Here is a 23,611-nt window from a genome sequence, read left to right on the forward strand (position 1 = left end):
CCCTTGTCTCTCTTCCCCCCCCCCTCTCTCTCTCCTTCCATCCCAAGTGCTGCCCACTCCCAGTCCCCTCTCCAACTGAGATTCTCACTCCATAACCCCTCCCCTTCTCCTCTGAGGGGGTACCTCCCCCAGGTATCACCCAACCCTGGCTCATCAAGTCTCTGCCAGATTAGGTGCATCCTCTCCTACTGAGGGCAGACAAGGCAGTCTTTGAGAATGGATACCACAGTCAGGCTAAGCTTAAGGAAAGCTTCCGCTCCAGTTGTTGTGGGAGACTGAGCTGCACATCTGCTACATGTGTGCCGAGGGCCCCATTTCAGCCCCTGCGTGTTCTTCAGTTGGTGGCTTAATTCTGAAAGCTCCCACAAGACCTGCTTTCTATCTGTAAATGTTAGTCACTTCCTCATCTGCCCCAAAAGATGATTCTCTGAGATTATCACGTTAGATGCAAGCTGTCATGGGGAGGTCACATAGCCCTCAGACTGGCCAAAGGGCAGCACAAGTATATAAAAGGGAGTAGCCCTGCTGATTGGTTCCTGAGTAAGCTCTGAAGTCCCTCCCACTATACCAATTAACTTTTTTTTTTTTTTGTATCAGAAAGGAGATGGCTTTGGATGAAAAAAGAGCTGGAGGCTGATGCTGGAGGAGGAGTGGGAGCAGAGCAGGTGGCAGAGCAGAGAGCCATGCGATGGAGACACGGGGGCAGGGGAGGCAGGTGGCTAGCTGATGGACTGACCCAGCAAAAAGGCTAACAGGCCTATGCTATACAGATTCTCTGTGTCTCTTTTATTAAACCCCAAAGGGAAGCCCCAAAGCCCCTGCAACATAAATGAATCTTTGAGTTAGCTCCTCTATACTCACACATCAGAATTCAAAGTCGAGCCATTTATCCACTTCCAGTTCTTGTCTGTCAACGTGTAATTTAACCCAATCCAAAATGAATAATCTTTTTCCTTTATTGAGTCCTGTAGGGATCTCTACAATCAAAACAGAGCAGAGAACTTAACCCCTGAGTCTGGGCATTGGTGACTCATATTCTACCAGCCTCCTGAAACCCAGTTCAAGGGTCATCTGTACCAGTCCTGGGTCCCTAACACAGTTAATTCTTCCCCCCTTTGAAATCTGTGCCCCAAATTTATGATCCAAAGGACACTCACTTTATATGTGCAGTTATTGGCTCACATGACCAATTAGTGTCGCAGACTATGAGCTTCCATAACGTAAAGTCTCCACTTCCTTTGAGGAATGTGCTAATTAATGTCTCTGTTTTATTGAACAACTTACCAGTTCTTCTTGGTCTTGAATGAACAGTAAAGTGGCTCCTTTTCCATCACAGTCAGCTAGACTTTCCTTCCAATGTTTGGAAACTTGAGAAAGATGAAAGCACTTGTCTCGGTGTGAAAGCCAGTCTTTGGGGCACTCTAACTTGGCTGAACAATCTGAAGCAAGAGGAATACATGGTGTATTTCTACCCTGTTCTTGCTGCACCAAAGCTGGTTTCACACAGTAGTTGCTTTACTAACACACACTTTTATTAACATGTGCAGGAACAAGACTGTTGTTATGACATATCAAATAAATATAAATAACAAAGATTTTATTTTTGTTTCTACTTATTAACTTCAGACAAAGTTAACTATTTGATGAATTTATCAAGACAATCAAGTATTTCTTGTAGTAGTTTGAATAAGGATAGCCCTCATAGGCTCATATATTTAAGTGCTTAGTCACCAGAGACTGGCACTACTTTTGGAAGTATAGTCTCATTGGAGGAAGTTTGTCATGGGGGGTGGGCTTTGAGAGTTCAGAAGCCCAAGCCAGGTTCAGTGTCCTCTCTTCCTGCTTCCTGCAGATCCAGATATAGAACTCTCAGCTGCTTCTCTAGGATCATATCTGCCTGTGTGCTGCCATGCTCCCCACCGTGATGACGTGAACTGAACCTCAGAAAGTGTGAGTAAAGCCCAATTAAATGCTTTTCTTTATAAAAGTTGCTGTGGTCTCTCCACAGCAATAGAACACTGAGTCTAAAGCTTTTCTCTAAAGCGTATTACTTTTTTGGTAGGTGTGTTTGATTTGTGTGCATGTGTGTGCAAGTACACATGCCTATGTACATGCAGAGGCCAGAGAAGAATGTAAGGTCTTTCCCCTTCTCTCCCTCTTCACTTATTCTTTAGAAGCAGGTCTTTTCTTCAACTAATATTGAAGCTAATGTTTTTTTCTGCAAAGCTGAAAGTCAGCAGGCCTCAGTGACCATCCTGTCTCCACTCCCTGCAGTGCTGGGGTGTTTATTAAATGGTTGTAATTACAGTTTTCACATTTACACGTAAGCACTCTTAACCATTGAGCTGTCTCTTAAGCCCCCTGTATTTAACTTTTTAGCTTGATATTTGTCTGTTGGTGACCAACTGTGCTAGCAGCCTGAGGAAGCATGGCCAGGTAGCTAAGATGCTAGATCTCAAGGTCACATAGCTTCAGAGAAGTTTCCAGCAACATCACCTACTGGTCACATGACTTTTGACAAGTTCTTAACTTTTTCATGCTTCAGTTTTCTCAAACGTAAGACCCACCATGATGTGAGCTTTGCTTAAAGGTATCGTGATAGTGATCAAATGTCAGGATGTCAAAATTACCTGTTGTATTCGTCCTGTTCTTTTGAACATCCACGATGCTTTCTTCTACTGATGGTTTTTGTAATAATGATAGCACTGGTAATAAGAAAACACAGGAAGAAGATGAAAAACTGTTAAACTAGAATGGGCATTGTATCTACCACTTCAGGAAGTGAAGCCATCTCAACAAGCTTGATTATGGACAGAAGACAATGCATTAGCAGCACGTTAATAACAGGCTGGCCGGAGACAGAAGAAAGAGAGAACAAGAAAAGCACAGTCCACTTGGATTCACAGGGCTGTTAGGCTACAGGTTATCTAAGGACATTACTGAGGCTCTCACACTGCTCACGCTCCTAACTTCTCCTCTGGAAGTGTACTCACACCCTCACCATCTGTAAGCATACTCACACTCTCGACCACACTGAGCAGAAGGTTGCTGACTGCCTTCTGGGGTTCAGTAGACACCTAATAAACTCATATTTAGGCATTGTGGCTTTCGTTGCTATTGTCACCTTGTCACATGTGTGACCTTTTGCAGAGTTCTAGGTACACATGTGTCACCCCATAATGATTCTCAGAGCAAGTAAGAAAAGAAACATGAGAGGTGATGTTGTCCTGTAACTGCTCGTCATTGATCTTTCCCCACGCTCAAGGTGGCCAGATCATGTGAAGAAGCCGAAATACAGTGGAAATAGAGAAAGACTTCTAAGGCAAAAGCTTCTGTCTCACTTACCTAAGACACCGAGTCCAATGACAGTCAGGACAAGAAGGATAAGGCAAGCACAGCCGAACTTCAGAGCCAACCGATGCCAGCGTGGGCACCGACGGGTGTCTGAAAAGTTAAAGAAAATACACTTTTAATCTAGTTAAGCGCATTTGGAATGAAAGTCAGAGATGATTAACATGGATAATTGGATTCAAGTCGAGGGTGGGGTGCAGAAAAGAACCTGTCTCAGCCAGCTTACTGTAGAGATCCACAAGATGAGTCGGGTCAAACGGTGTTTTCTCAGATGACATAGGACTACTTGACTTCTCGTGCATGTTTCATGTGAAAGGGGGGTTAGGAGGGACGAACTCCATCGATGAGGAAGGTGGTTTGAAAATTGCTGAGAGAGTACTTTATTACAAAAATAAAGTATAAGTTCTGTTATGGAAAGGAGCCAGTATTTCCCCCAAGAAAGGACACACACACACACACACACACACACACACACACACACACACAGAGAGAGAGACAGAGAGAGAGACAGAGAGAGAGAGAGAGAGAGAGACAGAGAGAGAGAGAGAGAGAGAGAGAGAGAGAGAGAGAGAGAGAGAGAGAGAGAGAGAGAGAGAGAGAGAGAGAGAGAGAGAGAGAGAGAGAGCTCAGTTTTGTGCTAAGTACCACCTTTAGGCATCTATTCTGGACAGGGTTATAGTATGTAGCCCTGACTGGCCTGGAACTCTAAGCAGACCGGAGTGGTCTCAGCCACTAGGTTGTTTTCAGCATTTTGACTACATCTCTTCTTATCACACTGGCTGAGTTCTCACACTCTTAACGGGTGAGCTGAACTGTGGATAGAAGCAAACTCTATGTACACGATTTCACACACATAAACACGGAGTTTTCCGTCTTAACTAAGCACATGCATATTGTGGCTATAACTTTTACAGCTTGATATGTAGTAACAATATCTGGATGTTTTTTTTCCCTTTCCTTAAATCGAGGTTTTGTTTTTTCACCTTGTCATGTAAAGGAAGAGGCCTATGGCTTCCCTTTGATGCTAGGGTTGCTAGCATTTACAGCGCTCACAGTTTGAGGCCGCTATTCAGTAAAATGGGTTATTTGAGCCACAAATCTGGGTGACGGGCAGGTGGTGAGGAAAGACTCATGTCTTGATCAAAATCATGTCACATCTCATTGTGCTGTTCAGAATGATGTCCAGTAACACAGAGTTATTTATTCTGGAATTTTCTATTTAGTATTTATCAACTTGTTGTTGACTACAAGTTATGAAAGTGTAGAAACTGAAGTAGCAGATGAAGGGGGTACCGTGGTATATACAATACATGCTTATATCTACAACGCTACACCGGTGAATGACTGAGTCCTATATCTTCGCTTCTCTTGGTGACCATATCAATTACTGTACAATGAATGTCTCAACGTTTATCAGAAGTTGAGATGTGACAAGTTATGAAATGTGTTCACAAAGTATCATAATTTGGTCAATTTATTTTGATTTTAGACAACTTTGAATGCATGAGTATTGTATGGAAAACAACAACAATAGTTTGATTTATGAAAGTACCATGGAGAAATACTAGTAACTCCTGTGCCTGTAACTATTATAATCCCCCGTTGCTCTCATCTGGCCTCTAGCATTTACATTTACAGTGGTCTTATGAATTTTAAGAAAGCTTTCCTAGTTGACTTTTGGCTGTTCTTCATTCTCTTTTTGTCCAGGTTGGCCTCTAACTCTCCATGTGGTTAAGAGTAGCCTTGAACTCCTGCTGCCATCATATCTCAGGTTCTGGTATCATAGGTGTGAACCACATACCTGACGAAGGGCCTTCCTTCTGCGTGGCACCATTTGATTTATGATTTATATATATGTTCTGTTCATTTTGTATTTTTCTAAGTATTTCTTAATATAAATGAATATATTTTTTGAGTTAACTGGTAAATTAATAAAAATCATTTTGGGCTATTACATTGTCTTTTATTTGCATTGTATTTTCCTTTATACCCATCTCTACTTTCTCTCTGTATTTTGTTTTTTACGTTATCCATAGCAACTGAATTGCATCACTGAGACTGAAGACAAACACCAGTTGTCTCTAGTCTCTAGACCAGAATTGAGATATGACATCCACTGAAGCAAGTTAGTTCCTTTTAAAATGCTCCTTTGGAGAAAGGATAAAAGGAAAGGGTGGAGAGGGACAGAAGATAAAAAACGTTCCAGAAGAGACAAAAGACGGTCTAACTTATGCTTGTAGCAGTATCTGTAGACCCAACAAACTACAGGCTGAAGATAGTTACATAGGAAGAGCTGCTTCATTAGTCTCTAAACAAATACATGATAGTAGCTGTTCCTATGGCTTTGAAATTACCCTAGGCGCTGTAAGTAATCTACAGATCATCTGATGCACACAGCAACATGCAAACAGGTTACTTGGTTTTGTTGTTGTTGTTGTTGTTTTGTTGTTGTTTTTTGTTTTTTCGAGACAGGGTTTCTCTGTGTAGCCTTGGCTGTCCTGGAACTCACTCTGTAGACCAGGCTGGCCTTGAACTCAGAAATCCGCCTGTCTCTGCCTCCCAAGGGCTGGGATTAAAGGCGTGCGCCACCACTGCCCAGCCAAACAGGTTACTTGTAAGTACTATATTTTATTTAAGAGACCAGCGTATGGGCAGATGGCTGGAAGCAATCTTCTGTGGACAGTGAGCACTGTTGTATGGTGAGAGGTGATACGGGACAGTCATGGATAGAAGCAGTCACTGTGTTAGGTTTGAGGGTATGGCCAGTGGGTCACCAGTGCTGCTGTATCTTGGACAGAAGGACACCAAAGAAGACTCCATAGCCCCAAGGCCCATAATATTTTTATAACCCATGAATGTTCTTATTTATAAAATGTGGACAATATCAACTACAGAATGTTCTAGAAAGGACTTTATGAAACAATCATTCTAAATTCCTGAGCATAGCATCTGGCTGGTGGTAGCTGCTAATAAATAATCATTATTTTTTTTCTAAATGGTGAGGATTTTTTGTTTTGTTTTAATTATTGGTAAAAAGTCATTTGAATAACTTAAAATGTTTTTCATCCATTCATGACGAAATTTAAAGATTTCTTGTTCTCAGAGTTAGGTTCCCTGTACTAGCTTGTCTTACTATTGAAGTTATATACCGAGGAAGCTATGTGAGCGTTGGTTATGTGGAAGAGCCAGCATGGAGATCTTTTTTTTTTTTTTTTGGTATTTACGCAATGCTAAGTCATCTCCACTGTTCTAGACATTTCAGTGGCTTCCCCTCAACATCTGCACCTATGGAATGCCCTCCAAATCCCTTTCTGCCTGTCACCATTCCTCCTGACTTGATCTCAGTAACACAGCAGGCATGTGTGTTCCTCTACAGCATCATAGACATGTTCTCCCTTTGCATCTGTAGGTCCAGCTGCCTAGAAGACTCATCTCTCAGACACTCAGACTAGTTCCCGAGCATCTTTCAGGGCTGGACTCCTGCATCATTTCTCTGGAAGGCCTGCCTTGATGACTCTACTTGACATGATGCTGTCTTTCAAGATAAGATGCTCGAGTTCCGCTTAAAGGCTTTCCTTGCTGGCGTTCAACATCACAAAGTTGTTGATGCAAGTGTTTATATCAATAATTTAAAACTTCACAGTAATATAAAATCTACAGGGAAAAAATGTTTTATTGTTTCTTCATGGCTATTTCCCCAGTGTCTACAGCGATATTTGTCTTATAGTAAGTAGTTATTTCTGAACAAATGGACAAACTCCAGAGGCATTCGTACATATTTTACCCATTGTACCATCAAGACAGACCTTTGGCCATTTAACCACAAACAAACTAGGTCACTGCCCACGTCCCCCTTTCCGGTCCTTTTTGCTGGCAGATCTAATCATGGTGCTTCAAATTTACCACGGTTTGAGTCCTTTAGCTGACAGGTCCTGGTGGTTTCACAGTTACTATGCTACTCGGTCAGCATTTTCTCTTCAAACATTATGCTCTATTTTTATTCTACTACTAATTGTTTTTTTCCCCCTTCAGGTTTATTTCCAGATTAGTAACATTTAGAATAATTATTATTTATTTTTAGCTTTCTTAAAGACTTTCTAGACACAGTTTTCTTATGGTTTTGGTTGTGAGCCTAGCCTTTAATGGCTGAGCCATCTCTCCAGCCCTCTAGTTTTCTTGATTCGGGATCATAGACAGTAGGATTTGAGAGCATTATTATTTTTCTCTATGTTTGTTTTCTTACACCCTTTTCAACAACGCCTTTTCTCCACTTGTGCTAGGCATGATGGGAAAACAAAGACTTGCTTTTTCCCAACAAAAAATAACTGGCGCCATCAGCTCCCCATGCAGTTATCCAAACAGGCTCTCCTTCCACTCCCTACTGACCCTTACGTAAACATTTTATAAAACGCATTTGGTGACTGAGACTTTCTCTTTCACGCAAACCTTTGACAATTTCATAGTTTCTAACAAGAACCACTAAAGTTGGAAGCCCACATGTCACAACACGTAGACAACATCATGTTAGAAAACAACTGCTTTAAGATCCGTGTTCAGTTAGACAGCAGACTGGAATTCTGTTATCATGACTATTTTCTATACTTTCTGCCTGAGCTTCCGGTTTCTTACATCTCCGTCATCCTTAGGTCATGTACTTCACCTCTTGCCTCACTTCCACATTTCTTTAGGATTATTAAATCCTCTGGTAGACAAGAGTGCTACTTTTGGCCAGCACTGAAAAATTAATTCCAGACTGGCTCTGGTACCTTGTGGTCCATACATTTAAAGCTATTATGTTTTGCAAGAGAGAGAAAACCAGCTTTTTAAAAAATTAAATAAACTTTTTTTATATATAAGAACCACCAGCTTCTAATTTAATTCAACCTTTGATTTTGACTATAACTTTCCCTCCAAAGATTGTTCTCCTTTTGGGGAGACAAAGACATTAACCATGAAGTCTACACAGCACTGTGAAGGGACAGCTGGGGTTGCCGCTGAGGTAGAATTGGTGCATAGTGTCCATGTTCTATGGATGAATTTGGAGTTAGCAATTGAATGCAGCAAGTATCTCTTAAAACACCCCTTTGTGCATGTAAGTAAAATAGTCTTTCTTAGGATTTTTAGCAAATGCTGAACAGGGGAAGTGGTGTTCAGATTTTCTTCTGACTACATGAGTAAAAATAAAATGTGTGGCCTTTCTAGAACTGGTTTTCTGCAGGCAGGCTGCCTACACTATGTAACAGTAGCATGCACCTGCTTGTCCCCTTTAAAACAATGACTTACTCCCATAGGTTTTAGAGGAGAATCTTAACTCTGGAAGATAATTCAAATGCCAGAGAAAGTAAGCTACTTACCTGGGGAAAGAGATGGAGGCAATTCACACTGAGGCTCTTGGGTCCTGGCTAGGTTTAAGTCGGCATAGACCACTGACGTGTCCATTGTAGATGGAGGGACTTGACACTAGACTCGTGAACAGGGACAAACTCCAAGTCCTGTGAGGTGAAATGAGCAAAAAAAGGAAGTCCGCTGCATATGCTCTGCTGTGTGTGTCCACACCCACCCACACTGGTAGCTGAGGGTTTCTCCATAGTTATTGACCTTGGTGTCTGTCCTGCTTACCACAGCCCCAGCCGAATTTCCGCATTCCACGGCTCCCTTCACAGTATGCGCACGTGAGGAAGATTTTAGAGCTTAGTTTTTTTTGTTTTTGTTTTTGTTTTAAGACAAGAATTTGCAACATACAGAACATAGGGGTTTGGTTTCTCAACAAATTTCTGGAAAGATCTTTCTTGTTCTTATTCCTCTAACCATCTGTTATGACTTATCTTCTCAGACCTCCAATGAAATATTCATCCTGAGTTCAAATTTACCTTGGCCCTCAACCCTCGGGGATTAAGATGTATGACATTTTATCTATGTTATGAAAATGAGAATGAGCCAGGCAGTGGTGGTGCATGCCTTTAATCCCAGCACTTGGGAGGCAGAGGCAGGCGGATTTCTGAGTTCGAGGCCAGCCTGGTCTACAGAGTGAGTTCCAGGACAGCCAGGGCTACACAGAGAAACCCTGTCTCCAAAAACAAAAACGAACAAACAAAAAAGCAAAACGAGAATGAGGACATAAAAGTCCACACTACTATATGAAGCTCTAAAACCCTCCTCACGTGTGCGTACTGTGAAGGGAGCCATGCAATATGGAAATGTGGCTGGGGATAAGAATCCATGACATAACAGGAAAAGCATCAGGTGCCACTCACTGTTGTTCCCAGTTAAGGACTCCATCCGTCAGAGCGACAGGGAGTGGAGGACTTGGGTCTATGGGATGGGCTAACTCCTCTCCTCCAAGAATTTGCAGGCCTAGAGCCTTAGAGCAAGGACTACAAATGTCCCCAAGTCAGACATTCTCATATCACAAGAGAAAAAGAAGAAGAAAAGCAAGGATTTCCTTAAAGACGCTTTCTGTGGTTACAGTGGAGTTGTACTAGGTGCTCACAGTTACCTGGTAATGGCAGCAGTCTGCTGGCTGTGAGTTCTAGGAGACAGGGGATGTGTACAGACAACATGGGGCTCACACTCATTTCCCACGACCATGATGATTATGGAGTGAGAGGAAGCCTGTGTGTGGTCTCACAGCTCACTTAAGACGCAGTGAAACGTCCTCAGCTGTCACTGATGACGGTCACCTCGCTCAATGCCATGTCTGGGGCTCTGCCTCATGCTATTGAAACCTAAGATTTCAACAAGTAGACAAGATTTTCCAGAGTTGTCCATCTTGAGAGATTCTATGTATTTATTTTGCTCAGATTACTAAACCTGGCAGGCAAGAGTACTGATTTCGACCAGTGCTGAACCGTTAGTGTATATATACATTTCGTCTACATCAGGAACTCAGGCTTTATATGTATAAGAACCGCCTGAAAGTTTGTTAATAATTCACTTCCTCTCACTTAACCCTCTCCCTTCCCCAGATATCATGAGTCTCTTCAGTGGGAAACATGTGAATAACGTTCCAAATATTTGAGGTGGCTAATGGGTCATGCTTAAGCAAGCAGCCCTGTGGTCGGTGAATGAGAGGATAGATTAGAAAGATCAACAGAGTAAACAGAAGTCTGAAGCTGTGATTAGAGGAAGAATAAAGCTTCGAGGACACTGAAGTTTAGGTTTACTTTGTTATTTTATGTGCACTGGTGCTCTATGGGCTGCCCTGTAAGGTGAGAACTGACCTTCATCCTCTGGGAGGACAGCCAGTGTTCTTAACTGCAGAGCCATCTCTGCTGGCCCAACACTGAAATATTGAATATTCTGAAGCCTGACACTGATGGATCTACAAAGGCCTTACGAAAAGCAAGAGATCTGAGGGGAGATACTTTCACCAGCAAGTGCTTCCAAAAAGCCTCTAAGCCACAAAGCGTAAAGAAACTAAAAATAGTAACTGATGACAATCATGACACTTGTCATTGGTTCTTGTTCCCCTTGCAGCTGACAGACCACTTTTTCTGTGACGGAGTGGCAGGGGCAACTCCAACTACTGCAAGGTCATTTTTTTTTTATTTTTTTTTTTTTAGGTTTTTCGAGACAGGGTTTCTCCATACAGCCCTGGCTGTCCTGGAACTCACTCTGTAGACCAGGCTGCCCTCGAACTCAGAAATCCACCTGTCTCTGCCTCCCAAGTGCTGGGATTAAAGGCGTGCGCCACCACCGCCCGGCTTCATTTTTTTTTTTTTTAACAGCAAAATTTTTGGTATGTGGCCATCGTTGAACAGATAAAAATAAAACCTTCCTGAGAATTCATATCAGAAGAATCATCTGGCTGACCAAAGTCATATGGTCACCTAACTGCCCAAATGATAGTTCCACTGAAAAATATGTCAGATTTCAGGACTATAATGATCTTGTTGCTCTAAAATATAAGGAGAGTGGGCAGGCGTGTATATTTGTGTGCGAGAGAGTACAAACGTGATATTAAGTGTACACAATGTGTTGTGAAATCTAAAGAACTCAAATGGTGAATGATTGTATGTGATCCTGGGTTTCATTTATTTTTATTTGTCCATGTAGATGTATGTGTTTTTGCCTGTGTGTGGATACAGTGTATATTTGCGTGGTGTATGTGCATGTGTTTGGATGTACACACCTATGTGCATGCCCAGAGGCCAGAGGAGAATTTTGGATATTTTTTCTTCCTTGTTCCTTTGAGACATGGTTTCATTTGGACCTTGCAATGACTTTGTGTTTCCAGCTAATCTGAAAACCATCACCCTTCTGCAATCCTCCTTTCTCTTCCCCTCTGGATGCTAGGGTTATAGGTGTTCCAGGAACTACACCGTTCTTATCTGCTAAGCTATCTTTCCAAACCCTGATACCGAGTTTTAAAGTGGCTATAGTCAAAGTCATATTGAAAATCTCAAAGATTAAAAAAGACAAGCTTCCCTGTGGTAGCCTGCTTTGATGCTGAACTCTTTTACTTTATAGTGGAAGTTAGAATGTGTAGGAAACATAGAATAAAATATAAGCCTGACTCTAGAGTGTGAAGGAATAAAAAAAGAGGTGCACAGACAAAGATGAGGCTGGAGAGATGGCTCAGTGGTTAAGAACACAGGCTGCCCTTCCAAAGGACACAGGTTTGATTCCCAGCATCTACCTGGCAGTTCAAAACTGTCTGTAACTCCGGTCCCAAGGGTCCTTATATCTCTTCTAGGTTAGGTTGTTTGGCCACTAAGAGCTCACCCAGATACAAGTGCAGGCAAATACCCATATACATAAAATAAAATAAAAATAATTTAGCAAATTAAAAAATAAAAGACCAGGAGAGGTGACTGATATTTTAAAAGTCAAAATCAAAGAAAACTTTACACAGATACAAAAACAAACAAGACAAAAGCAGGGAACAAAAGCAGGGACAGATGACCCAGTAGGGATACTTTGTAAATTAAAGCACCACAAATGGAAGACCCTAACGATGATTAGTTAGCAACTAGAAACCCAAGGAGCTGATGAACACCACAGAGAAATAACTACAGGAAGACAGGAAGGCAAAAACTACACCAACAAATGCCAACAATAGTCAAACTGATTTGAGGAGTGAAAGGCTACAATAGCAGAAACGAAACATTCACTGGGAGTCAAAACTGTGAGCGAAACAAACCTCTTCTCCGGAAATCAGAAGATGGAATGTTTGTGAAGGGTTAACAGGAAAGGAGAAAAAGAGAGCAGAGATTGTTGAAGTAATGGCGTGTCGGCACGACCAAAACGCGGTATATGCCCATGTGGAGTGTGCCGCAGAGAAAACGATTATCTTTTACACTTCATACTTCTAATAAATAGTGGGGAAAAAGACAAACCGCTTTTCTTTATGGATAGTCTGGTCTCAGTTGTTTCATAATAACTGCAGAAAATGGGGTCACACAGCTGAGGTCTGCAATGTGGTGATCAATTCATTCCAACCAAAAAAATTATAGTCAGCCAAGATTACCCTTCAAAAACAAAGAAACTGAGACTTTCCCAAATGTTCAAAAGCTGAAGGAACTTATTATCACTGGATCTGCTTCACAAGGGATGATCCAGGGTCAAATCAAGTCAAAGCAAGAAGACAATGAGGAGAAAAACAAAGTCATAAAAAGTCTTCAGCATACACAGCAACACAGGCTGTAATACGAGTACATAGATTTTAAGTGTCGAACGTATTTTAAAAAGCAGGAATAATTATATGACAGTGTGTATACAATACTTTATTTTTTATTTTATTTTTCTTTTACGATACTTTATAATGTCATATACGACATCAGTAACAAAATCTTGAGTGAATAAAACTAATGGGATGTCTGTGACTGAAATTAATGCTAGTTGATAAAGTTCTGTGCGGGGCAGTGGTGGCGCACGCCTTTAATCCCAGCACTTGAGAGGCAGAGGCAGGTGGATTTCTGAGTTCGAGGCCAGCCTTGTCTAAAGAGTGAGTTTTCAGGACAGCCAGGCTACACAGAGAAACCCTGTCTCAAAAAAAAAAACCCAATTAATTAATTAAAAACAAATAAATAAAGATAAAATTCTGCATTTTAAAAATTTTTAAAGAAGCTTTATATAGGAACTGACAAGATGGCTTAGTTGGTAAAAGCGCTTGCCACCAAGTCTTAGTCTGAGATGGATGCTGGAACACACTTTGCAGATAGAAAGAGAGGACCAGTTCTAGCAAGTTGTCCTCTGATCTCCACATGTGTACACACAGACTTTAAATTTAAGTAGTACTTTTAAAAACTTCTTAAAAGCTTTATTATATAATTGCAACAATAACCACAAAGCCAATGCACATAGTGCCTTAGTTGTTCTATTGCTGTGAAGAGACACCATGACTAAGGCATCTTATAAAAGAAAGTAATTAATCCGGGCTTGCTTACAACTTCAGAGGGTGAGTCCATTTCCATCATGGGCATGGTGTGGACTTCTGCCCTCTCCCGGCAAAGTCCACCTCCCAGTGACATACCTCCTCTAACAAGGACACACCTCATAATGCTTCCTAAACAGGCCACCAACTGAGAACCACATTCCGGACCATTCTCATTCAAACCACCTCATATAGAATAGAGACAAAAGAAAATGAGTTGAGAATCGAAGCATAGCATTACAAAAACATATTGCAAAATGAGTCAGTAAGAGAAAAAACAAGGGAGGGGGAAATCAGATATTGAGAAATAACAAACTAGTCACCCTTCTGCACTCCACTTATTACAAGCAACTCAAAAAGAAAATTAAGAGAACAGTTCCATGTATAATATCACGAAACGGACTAAAATACTTAGGAACACGCCCAGTTACAGATGTGAAAGACTTTCATAGCAAACATCCTAAAACTTGCTGGATGAAATTAAGCAGACACTACTAAATGAAACCTTGGATCAATGAGAGGGTTGGATTAATACTGTTGAGATGACTGTACTAGCAACGTGATCTACAGGTTCAAAGCAATCTCCAGTATAATCCTAATAGTTAGCTCTTTTGAGAAAATATAAAAATGTACTCGTAAGTTTAAACAGAACCTGGAGGGATTCAACACATTCAAAACACAGCTGGAAGCCAACAAACTTGGAGGACCCATGTTGCTTTATCTTAAAAAGTCTTTGTTTTTTTATATAGTAATGAAGATACTAGTTGTATAAAGACAAGCAGATCAGGAGAAAGAAACACAGAGCAGATAAGATGAGTAAATGCCCATGTATTCGGTCAAATGATCTCGATGAATGTGTCCACTTAGATAAAATGGTCTCTTCAATGCAGAAAACTTTTAATCTGTAGTTGTGTGTATGTGCCTGAGTATGTGTATGTGTGTACAGGAGCCTATGGAGGTCAGAAGGGGGCACTGGATCTCCTGGAACTGGAGTTATAGGGAGTTATATGTCACCGTGTGGGTGCTGGGAACTGAACTTAAGTCCTCTGCAAGAACAACAAAATGTTGCTAACTGGTGAGCCATCTCCCCCTCCCTCGATGAGTAATGTTTAGACAGCTGTATGTCTACACACAGAGAATGAAGTGTGACTCTTATTTTACACCATGATGCAAAAATCAACCGTAAATGGGTTAGATACCTAAACACAAACCTGAAATTACTAAAATTTCTAAAGGAAAATATATGGGGAAGTGGTCATGACATTGCACTGGATAGAAACTTCTCGGAAGAAATATCAAGCGCATTAGAAACGGAAGCAAAATAGACAAACAAGACTAATGTGACGTGACCTTAAGGATTTTTAAAATAACAATGGTCACAGGTGACAAGGTGACCCATGAAACATAGAAAAGGGCCTCGAGCATACAGGGAGAGCCCAAGGTGAAATACTGCACAAGGAAATACTTCCAGTGAGCGTCTATCTCCATCTAACCCGACGCCTACCTTTAACCACCTCCCAAATTTCCATCCTTTACGGCATTCATTCATTCATTAGGTTAGCGGCCTCACAACGGTATCTGGATACATTCTCACAGACATTCACAGAGATGTGCTTTTCTAAGACCTTAGGCATTTGCTTCTTAATCCAGGCAAACTGGCAATCAAAGTTAAGTACCACGACAACGTAAAGATGGCCAAGGAGCCTGTGAAGAGTTGCACATCCCTAACCATCATGAGGCTTGAAACGAAGATAGTGAGGAAAGACCCCTGCTTTCCGGTTCTGCGTGAAGGAGCCTGGAAGATTCCAGTTCATCCTTGCAACAAACACCAGTGTGGAACAGCTGGGAACCAAAGGGTTCTTCTTGGCCCTGCAAAGAGAGGTGAGGATGCAGGGCAAAGACGTGCCCCCAGCACTGGAGGGATAGACGAGGGAGGGCAGGAAGCCATGGTTCACGCTAGCAGAGATTCAGGTTCTGTTTCTCCTAAAAGAGAGCCAGAACCAGCAAACCTCAGCTGCGATCACCAACGTGCTGCAGACGCAGTGTGGTTAACTTTGTAGTTACTCACCGATGTGACAGCCAATGGAAAGGCAACCGCAGTTTGTGAACCGAGACTGGCCTCCAGGAACTTGCCCGAGTTTTCATAGTAACCACTACATAAAAATACACTTAAGAACATCATAGGGAAGAGAAACAATTATGTTTTGAAAAACACGACAGAGCCCTCTTACTCTTCCTAATGGATGTCTGCTCTCGGAAGACGGGAGGGACCCAGAATCTACGTGGCTGGGATTTTAGCCTACCTTACCAGGGACAGGAGACACAACTCCTCCGTCAACTCTGATTTCCTCATGGAGAAGGCAACTAGCAGCTTCAGCCTGCTCTGGCTTTGTTAGTGATCAAGGGAACTGTCCAACCTCAGCTGCTTTAGCTAGCTGTTCCCTCCCACATAAGACAGAAGGAAATAGCGAAGAAACACTGAAGTTGGTAGCCAGAGTAGAAGGTTACCAACACCCTCACCATATTCCTCTCTCCCTGCACCTCATCAGAACATTAACGTTCTAACGTTCTGCTCTTCCTTTACCTGACTACCCTAGAAAAAGTTTCAGGCATGGCACAATCAAAACATATGATTCGGGAATTAACATCACAGCAGGGTATCACCTCCTATTCATTGGACGACTACTATGAAGCCGTTTCCCCACTAAGAAGATGAAAGGACGTTTCATGTGGGTGAGAATGAGGAGAAGTTGAAAGAGGTATATGCATCGTTGTTGGAGAAGCAAATGGAGCCGCCACTGTGGAAAACACAGGCGAGTCCTCTGATGTGGAAAACAGGATCCCTGTTCTGTTTTTGTTTTTGTTTTTGTTTTTTTTGTTTTTTTATCATGTATCTCTCAAAATTCATGTGTGTGATTGAGCTCACAGTGGAAATTCTGTCAATATAAAGGCTGAAACCTTTAGGGAAGGGATTAAGCCATGAGGAATCTATCCTCATGAGTGGATTAAGATTTTATAAACAGAACAAACAGAATTTATAATCTTTTCGCTTTTCTACCTTATCACCACCTAGGGACACAGTTTTCATGCTGTTAATCTCTACCATGTAAGGCAGCGAGAAGGTCCTCACTAGACATTAATACATATACTTTGACCTCAGACTTGACCAGCTTCTACAACTATAAGAAATAATTTGTGCTGTGGTCCCACCAAGAGACTAAAGACAGGAGAGCCATTTGCACGTTGTCGTTCAAGGACGTAGTGCTCACCTGAGCCAGAATACGGAGGGGCCAATATTGTTCATCAGCGGATGAACAGACAAAACACTGTGTCTACACAAGGAAATATCAAACTTGGCCTGAAAAAGGAAGACATTCTGAAGTACGCTCCAAAATAAAAGAACCGAGAATATCATGCTAAGTGAAAGAAGCCAGTTACACAACTTCAAACACCCTGTGATCTCACTTATAGGAAGCACTTAGAAATGAGGAATTCATAGAGACAGAAAGGGAAGGGAGTCTGGAGTTAGAGAGAGAAAGAACGGGAAGTATCATTGACAAACTCGTAGATTCAGCTTTGCAAGGCATGGGGATACATCATACACCGGCAGAGTGCTTACCTAGAACACACAAGGGCCTGGGTCCTCTTTCCACCCATACCTGGCTACATAAGACCCTATAAAAAAACAAACCATAAACCTCTTTCATGATAGAATAGGTACACTTAACAGCTCAGTTTTGTCAGCTTGATAATAGAGAAGAGTAGCAAATTTTATATTATACACTTTTGGCTGCAATAAAAAAATCAGCAGAGGACTTTCGTAACTTGTGTTGGGATTCAGACCCTGGACAAGTGGTTGAGGTGCACATTTAACATATCTAAGTGGTTCTCCCAACATCCCTCAGTCCCTACCAGTGGTAGGGGATGGCTGACACACCCCATCTTCTTCCTCTTTCTCTTCCCCTTCCCTTCTGTCTCCCTCTGAAGGCAACTTTACTGACACCATCCTGTGTGGTCAGACCAGTGAACTCACCCAAGAGCTGCCCCCAATAAATCTGTTTTTGTGCTTTGATTTGGCTTGAATTGGCTCATTTTTATTGGGGGAGAATACCTATCAACTGAGCTATACTATTTGGAGACAAAAAATAAGACAGAACCATCCCCGACTGTGCAGAAAAATTCAATGACTGTGTTCAATGGAGTCTCTGATGTCCATAAAATTGTAAAGTGTCCAGTCACTGAAGAAACGCAGAGAACAGTAGTGGAGGGCGAGTGGGCCTCTCTGATGATTGTGGAGTGTAAAGAAGCCACCCATCTACAGTCTGCCTCAGGTGAGGTGGCGAGAGAGTCCAGTGCACCACAACTAGTTCATTCAAATGTGATTACAAAAGACTGAGTCCAATACATTTACACCACTGGAAAACACTGCTCTCTTTGGCAAATTCTTATCCTCCGGTGGCTGTGGGCTGTCATTTCCTGGCTTCGCGTGCACTGGACTCTAGCTGCTCTTTGTCTTGGTGCTTCAAAATTCCCACAAATTGGCCAGGTATGATGTAATTCCATCAATCTATACTAGGGGTAGTGGGAAGGCTGACCAGAAGGAGTACTGCAAATTCCAGGCCAACCTAAGCTGTGTAACCCTGCCTGGGCTACAGTGTGAGGCCCTGTCTCAAAACTTCAAAAATAAATAAAGAAACCAAATGATTTCGTGTGTGTATATGACTGGGTCATAACTGAATGTATGGGTATTTATATATTCAGGTCAAAACCAAAACATTATGATTCCTAGGCGCCAAGTGAAACTGCTGATTAGCATAAGAGTTTAAATGCAAATTCATTCAAATAGCAAGAGATCTTTCTCTAAACTATTCTGTACTAAAATTACACGACACTCAGAAAAATTTCCAAAACTGTGATAAAACAAAACATTGGCTTTTGCTAAAGGTTTTGCTATTCCAGTTACAGAACTTTCCACTGCAAACAAAAGTAGGCCAGTTGGTTTGTTCTTTTCACAGGAAATATCAACCACAAAGGTCACCATAGATACAGATTTTTGTAGTTACGACAGCAGACTCGTCCATCAGCGTATTAATGGGTCGATGACATTTGCCTGCAGTCTGTGGGGGATAGAAAGGGTTAAAACTCTTTTCACCTTGTAGAGTGGCTCAACCCTTAATCCCAGAAACCTGAAGCAGAGAAGGCAGACCTCCACAAAGAATTTCGTGCCAGCTGGGTCATTGTATTGAGACCTTTGCTCAAAGACAAGCAAGCAAACAAAACCCCCAAACCACACACATAGACACACAAAACCAAAAGCACCCTTTCCCAGCCTGCTAATGGTGTCTAGTATTTCTCTTTAGAGAAATGCAGTTTACATAATTTTGTGTTATCAAAACCAAAAGCTGTAGACGGGGGATAAGACAGCGGCTAGAAGTTAAAATGTTCAGGACCCCCCTTTTATAAAGCAATACGGTTCTCTTATTAGTCAGAACAGAACGTTTCTGTTACCCTCCATATTACTAGTTGGGAGAGCAGATGTAAAAGTTGAAGTATGAAGTTCAAGTGCATGGTGGAAGCTTGGTAACAGCAGAGAGAAAGCAAAAAGCTGCCTCTGTAATCAAAGATGCTCACCTGGTGAGACCTGGTGTGTTAGGGATGGGGGTGAACGTTACAGAATTTACATAAAGTACAGAGAGTCCCAAGCTAGCTGCCAATCAGCTTTGGCTTTGTATTATGGTCGTTAGGCAAGTTAACCATTAGTGTGTTAGTGGGTCAATAACACTTGCCAGATGTTTGTGGGAATAGACAGTGTTACAATTGCCTATCCTCCAGGCATAGTGACTTATGCCCTTAATCCTAGCACTCTGAAACAGAGGCAGGCAGATCTCTGTGAACTGGAAGAGAGAAAGTAATTTCTGTACCATTTATCATGATGTATTCATGGTGAACACACAAAATACATGCATACAAATACCCTCTAAACCCTCAGATTTATGTGTTACCTCTGAGGGAGCAAAATGGAAAATGACTTTAGTTGTAGGTTCACATTTGATTGTAGATATTTCCATTTTACCCTGATACATAAAGTGAGAATAAAGCATTTATATATGTTGTAAGGGCCCTAATACGTTTTCTTTGTAACTATCTGCCACTGCATCTCCAGTGTAGTCGGTGTGACAGGAGTAAATCTTGGAGACTGACTCCTGAGGCGAATTCTTCAATGGAAGCCTGTCTCCTGGAGAGCCCTGGTGGCCCCCGAAAAAGGATGTGTTCCAGATTTGTTCTTGCTATTACCGGAAGGTGCGGGGGGGGGGGGAGGGGAGGATTCTGTGCCATAGTTTTTGCATTGCTAATATTTGTTTGGAAATATTCGGTTTGGAGAACAGGGTATGATTGAAGGGTTTATCAGATTGGACACTCCAGAGTTGGTTATATAAGAGGCTATGAATTATAGTAACGGGGAATAGTGTTGGAGAGTTTAGAAAAGGAGAGGGTTTTTATGAAGCAGCTAAAAGGAGAACAGCTAGAAAGGACAGAGTTCAGATGAGTTCATTAGGAATATCCATTACAGCTGTGTAAGACACCAACAGTTTTGGTACCGTGTGCAGAAGTGTATGATGGTCAAGGCAATAGATGGATGGAGGTTAATGAGCCAGAAGTTCTTTAGCAAACTTGGAATTGGCTGGAGAGACAAGCTTTAAGGGATACTATTCAAAGGCTGGATGCTGGTTTGCTGGCAAATGGGTTGTCAGAACCAAAGGCTAAGAATATACTAACCTCAGACAATACTGATATCATGTTTATGAAATCATCCTCTGACTCCTGACAGGTCTTAATGAAAAGTTATTTTTGTTTGATGTTGAAATTCGCCATGTGTGGCCCGACTGATTTTGGCTATCGTATGATGGTTAACTTCCTCTTTTTTATCTGTTTAAAAGTCTGATGCTTGCACTTACGAATCACACTCAGATCCAGCACCCTCTTGTGTTTGTGTCTGTTTGTCACTGCCCGCCAACTCCTTGCCCTCCTGTTGCTGGTTCCCTGATTCTCCCCGGGGTGAGGGACCCCCGACTGGGTCTGCCCGCAGCAATTATCCGTATTTCTGTGTGGGTATGTTCACTTGTGTGGAAGCACCTACGGAGGCCAGAAAAGGTCCAAGGCCCAAGGTACCTGGACCTTGGCAGAAGCCAATGTTAGAGTCCTTGGCCCCAGGTCTGAGATCCTTGTCTAAGTAGTCTTGTTGGCGTCCCAGAACACTCTTGAGATCTTGCTAACGTCCCAGAACACGCTTGAGAGCAAGGCAGGCTCTCTTCCGTAGCTCCTCCTGCCCTTTTAGCCTTCAGCCTCCCCCTTCCTGCTCTCTTGCTGTCTTTCTTCTCAAACAGTTCGACTGACTTTCTTTAACTCTCAAGCCAGAGCCCACTGGCTGATTTCAAAGCTTTAGGTACAGACAACTCCGCTGTCTCTGCTTCTGCCCTTCTGCCTCTGCCTAGAATCACCCAGGAGACACGGCTCAGGGCACATCTGTGAAGGATTGTCTAGGTTAAGGTTAGCCTCTGAGAATGTATCTAAGAGATCATCTCAGCAACATTAATGGGAAGTTCCATCTTAATAGTGGGGAAGACCATTTCCTGGGTGAGGCTACAGGAGGGGGAGTGGGAAGGGGGAGAAGAAAGGAGAAGGGGAGAGGGACGAATGAGCTCAGTGCACACACTCAGACACTCACACTTGGTTTCTGATTGTGGACGTGATGGTACCAACCACTTCAAGCTTCTGCTGCCTTGACTTCCCCACCATGGTGGAGGACTGTAATTTCAAGTGTGGACAAAAAACAAAAACAAAAACAAAAACAAAACCACCAAAAAATCCCAACAACAAAAAACAAACAAACAACCTGTCTTTCTTGGTAAATTTCCTTTGTCAGGATATTTTGTCGAAGACAATAATCTCATGCTGGCTCTAAATCAAGGATATTGAAATTTTGTTCTCTAAAACAAGAATATTGGATTTTGTTCAAAAACAGAATCTTTCGTCTTAAAGCTCTAAAAGCTGTTAACATTTCGAACACGTTGTTTCAGTCAAGTCTAGGGCATAGAAAGATGTGGATATCCTGAATCCATTCATGATAAGGAAACAAAAAAACAAATCCATTCATGGTAAGGAAACCTAAAGCTGAGGTATAGAGTGATTGATGGTCGCTATTTGCTGGTGGGCTCCTTGAAGGAGAAGTGGCACGCTGGGGGAGGACCCGGCAAGAACCAGCAGTGTTAAAAAGTGAGCCGAGCAAAGAGAGAAGGTTTGAATCGAAAGTAAGTCGGGTTTTGTCGGAGTGCTGAACTCTTTATTCCATTTTAGAAAGAAGAACAGAAATCCGTCATAGCAGCTGACGTCATCAAACATAAGATTCAAGTACTGAATTAGGAAGCTCTACTATCGCCGGTTCTGGTGGCGCAGGCCGGTAGGATTTGCTGAAAGAGGCAGAGGCAGGTGGATCTGGAGTTCGAGGCCAGCCTGGACTACACATTTTTTTCTCCTTTTTTTCCGTCAACAAAACACACAAATCCACGGCTACACTACACCCCAAACAAACCTCCAACAGCCACAAGACCGCCTCTTAGTTTTTTCCGCCCGGAATCTGATCGGATATCCGTAGCCCAACCCGGACCAGCTTCTCCAGCCGCATAGGTTTCCGCTCAACGCTGGAGCTCACAAAACTTTATCCACGCACACGCGCGGCCTTCACGCCTGCCCACGCCGCACTCCACACCCCTCTATCCCCTACAGGCTCTGCTCTCTCAGCAGCCACCGCTCAGAGGAAAATGTTCGCTGTCAAGAGTCTGATTTTTTTTTCTCCCCTGGAGTGTTTATTTTTATGTACAAAGAGCGAAAGCGAGCGTTGTTTAGCGTTGTAAACACAAGGATCCTCGTCAGAAGCGCGGTTGCGCAACGGCCAGCTTGCTACTTGAGGGAAAGAATGGAGGGCGGTGTCGGGCTGGAGAGATGGCTCAGCCGTTAAAGGCTAGGCTCACAACCAAAAATATAAGAGTTCGGTTCCCAGCACCCACGGCTGTCTCTCCAGCCACCTTTTTTGTCAGACGCCGCACCCGCGCACACAGACTACTACTAGAGATAAAAAACGACTCTTAAAGAAGGCTAACGGTATGGAAAATGGGTAAATGAGTAAATTTAAAAAAATTAAAAATTAGAAATTAAAAATAAAAGAAAAATCCTGTTCCTCACCTCACAAACTAACTCAGATTTAATTTTCAGCGCTCAACCTTATTAATTAAGCTGACCTAAAATTCTCAGTCTGTTTTGTTTTGAAAGCCAGCTTCAAACCAGCACCACTCCTAGCGCTCACAGACACTCAGAGACACAGAGAACGCTTCTCTGGCTGCTCCGCACCATCTCTCTTGTGCCTGGTGTTCTTGACTCAACTTCAGGGCTCACAGTGTGGGTCACAGCGGACACCCAGACAAAGAGATCTGCACTCCCACACCCCGCTGCTCCACCCTGACCGACGGATCTGCGCGCTGGCGTCTGCCCTAGTCACTTAGCGTCCACCACTTCTTCCTCCTCCCTTTACTACTCCGCTCATTGTGAAGAAACTAGTTTTGGGATACATGGACCTCCCTCAGTCCACCAGGACCTACGAACTCCCGACAGCTTTCCCCTTCTTCCAGGCTCCTGGGCTCAGCTGTCCTCAACTATTCCCCAGGTTGCTCAGAGTTCTCCCTCTCTTCCCTAGATTGTCTGTGACAATCCCATCACATCCAGGAGGAAGGGACCACTCTCCTTTCTATGGCAGACATCCTATTTGTCAAGTCCCACAAGATCGACTCTTCACTGCAGCTCTGGTGTGCCCCCATGTGGTCAAGCCCCCTA

General features: G+C 42.6%; 1 protein-coding gene across 2 annotated transcripts in view; it reads right to left on the reverse strand.

Annotated features, from left to right (window-relative positions):
* LOC114610008 (killer cell lectin-like receptor subfamily B member 1B allele C) overlaps positions 1-15,817 on the reverse strand; it is a 19,721-nt gene extending 3,904 nt beyond the window's left edge. Inside the window, exons 1-6 of one of the 2 annotated variants that reach the window (XM_028754458.1) lie at positions 15,795-15,817; positions 8,706-8,843; positions 3,346-3,444; positions 2,631-2,705; positions 1,285-1,439; positions 862-977 (exon numbers count right to left, since the gene is read on the reverse strand). In XM_028754458.1, the coding sequence (XP_028610291.1) occupies positions 862-977; positions 1,285-1,439; positions 2,631-2,705; positions 3,346-3,444; positions 8,706-8,790 (530 nt within the window). In that variant the 5' untranslated portion in view covers positions 8,791-8,843; positions 15,795-15,817. Of the gene's footprint in view, positions 1-861; positions 978-1,284; positions 1,440-2,630; positions 2,706-3,345; positions 3,445-8,705; positions 8,844-9,847; positions 9,930-15,794 lie in introns of those variants that run through there. The other variant, XM_028754457.1, reaches the window with a different exon arrangement.
* Positions 15,818-23,611: the final 7,794 nt, after the last annotated feature.

Source organism: Grammomys surdaster, unplaced genomic scaffold (assembly GCF_004785775.1).
Source record: "Grammomys surdaster isolate TR1022 unplaced genomic scaffold, NIH_TR_1.0 126013, whole genome shotgun sequence".
NCBI classification, from domain to species: domain Eukaryota; kingdom Metazoa; phylum Chordata; class Mammalia; order Rodentia; family Muridae; genus Grammomys; species Grammomys surdaster.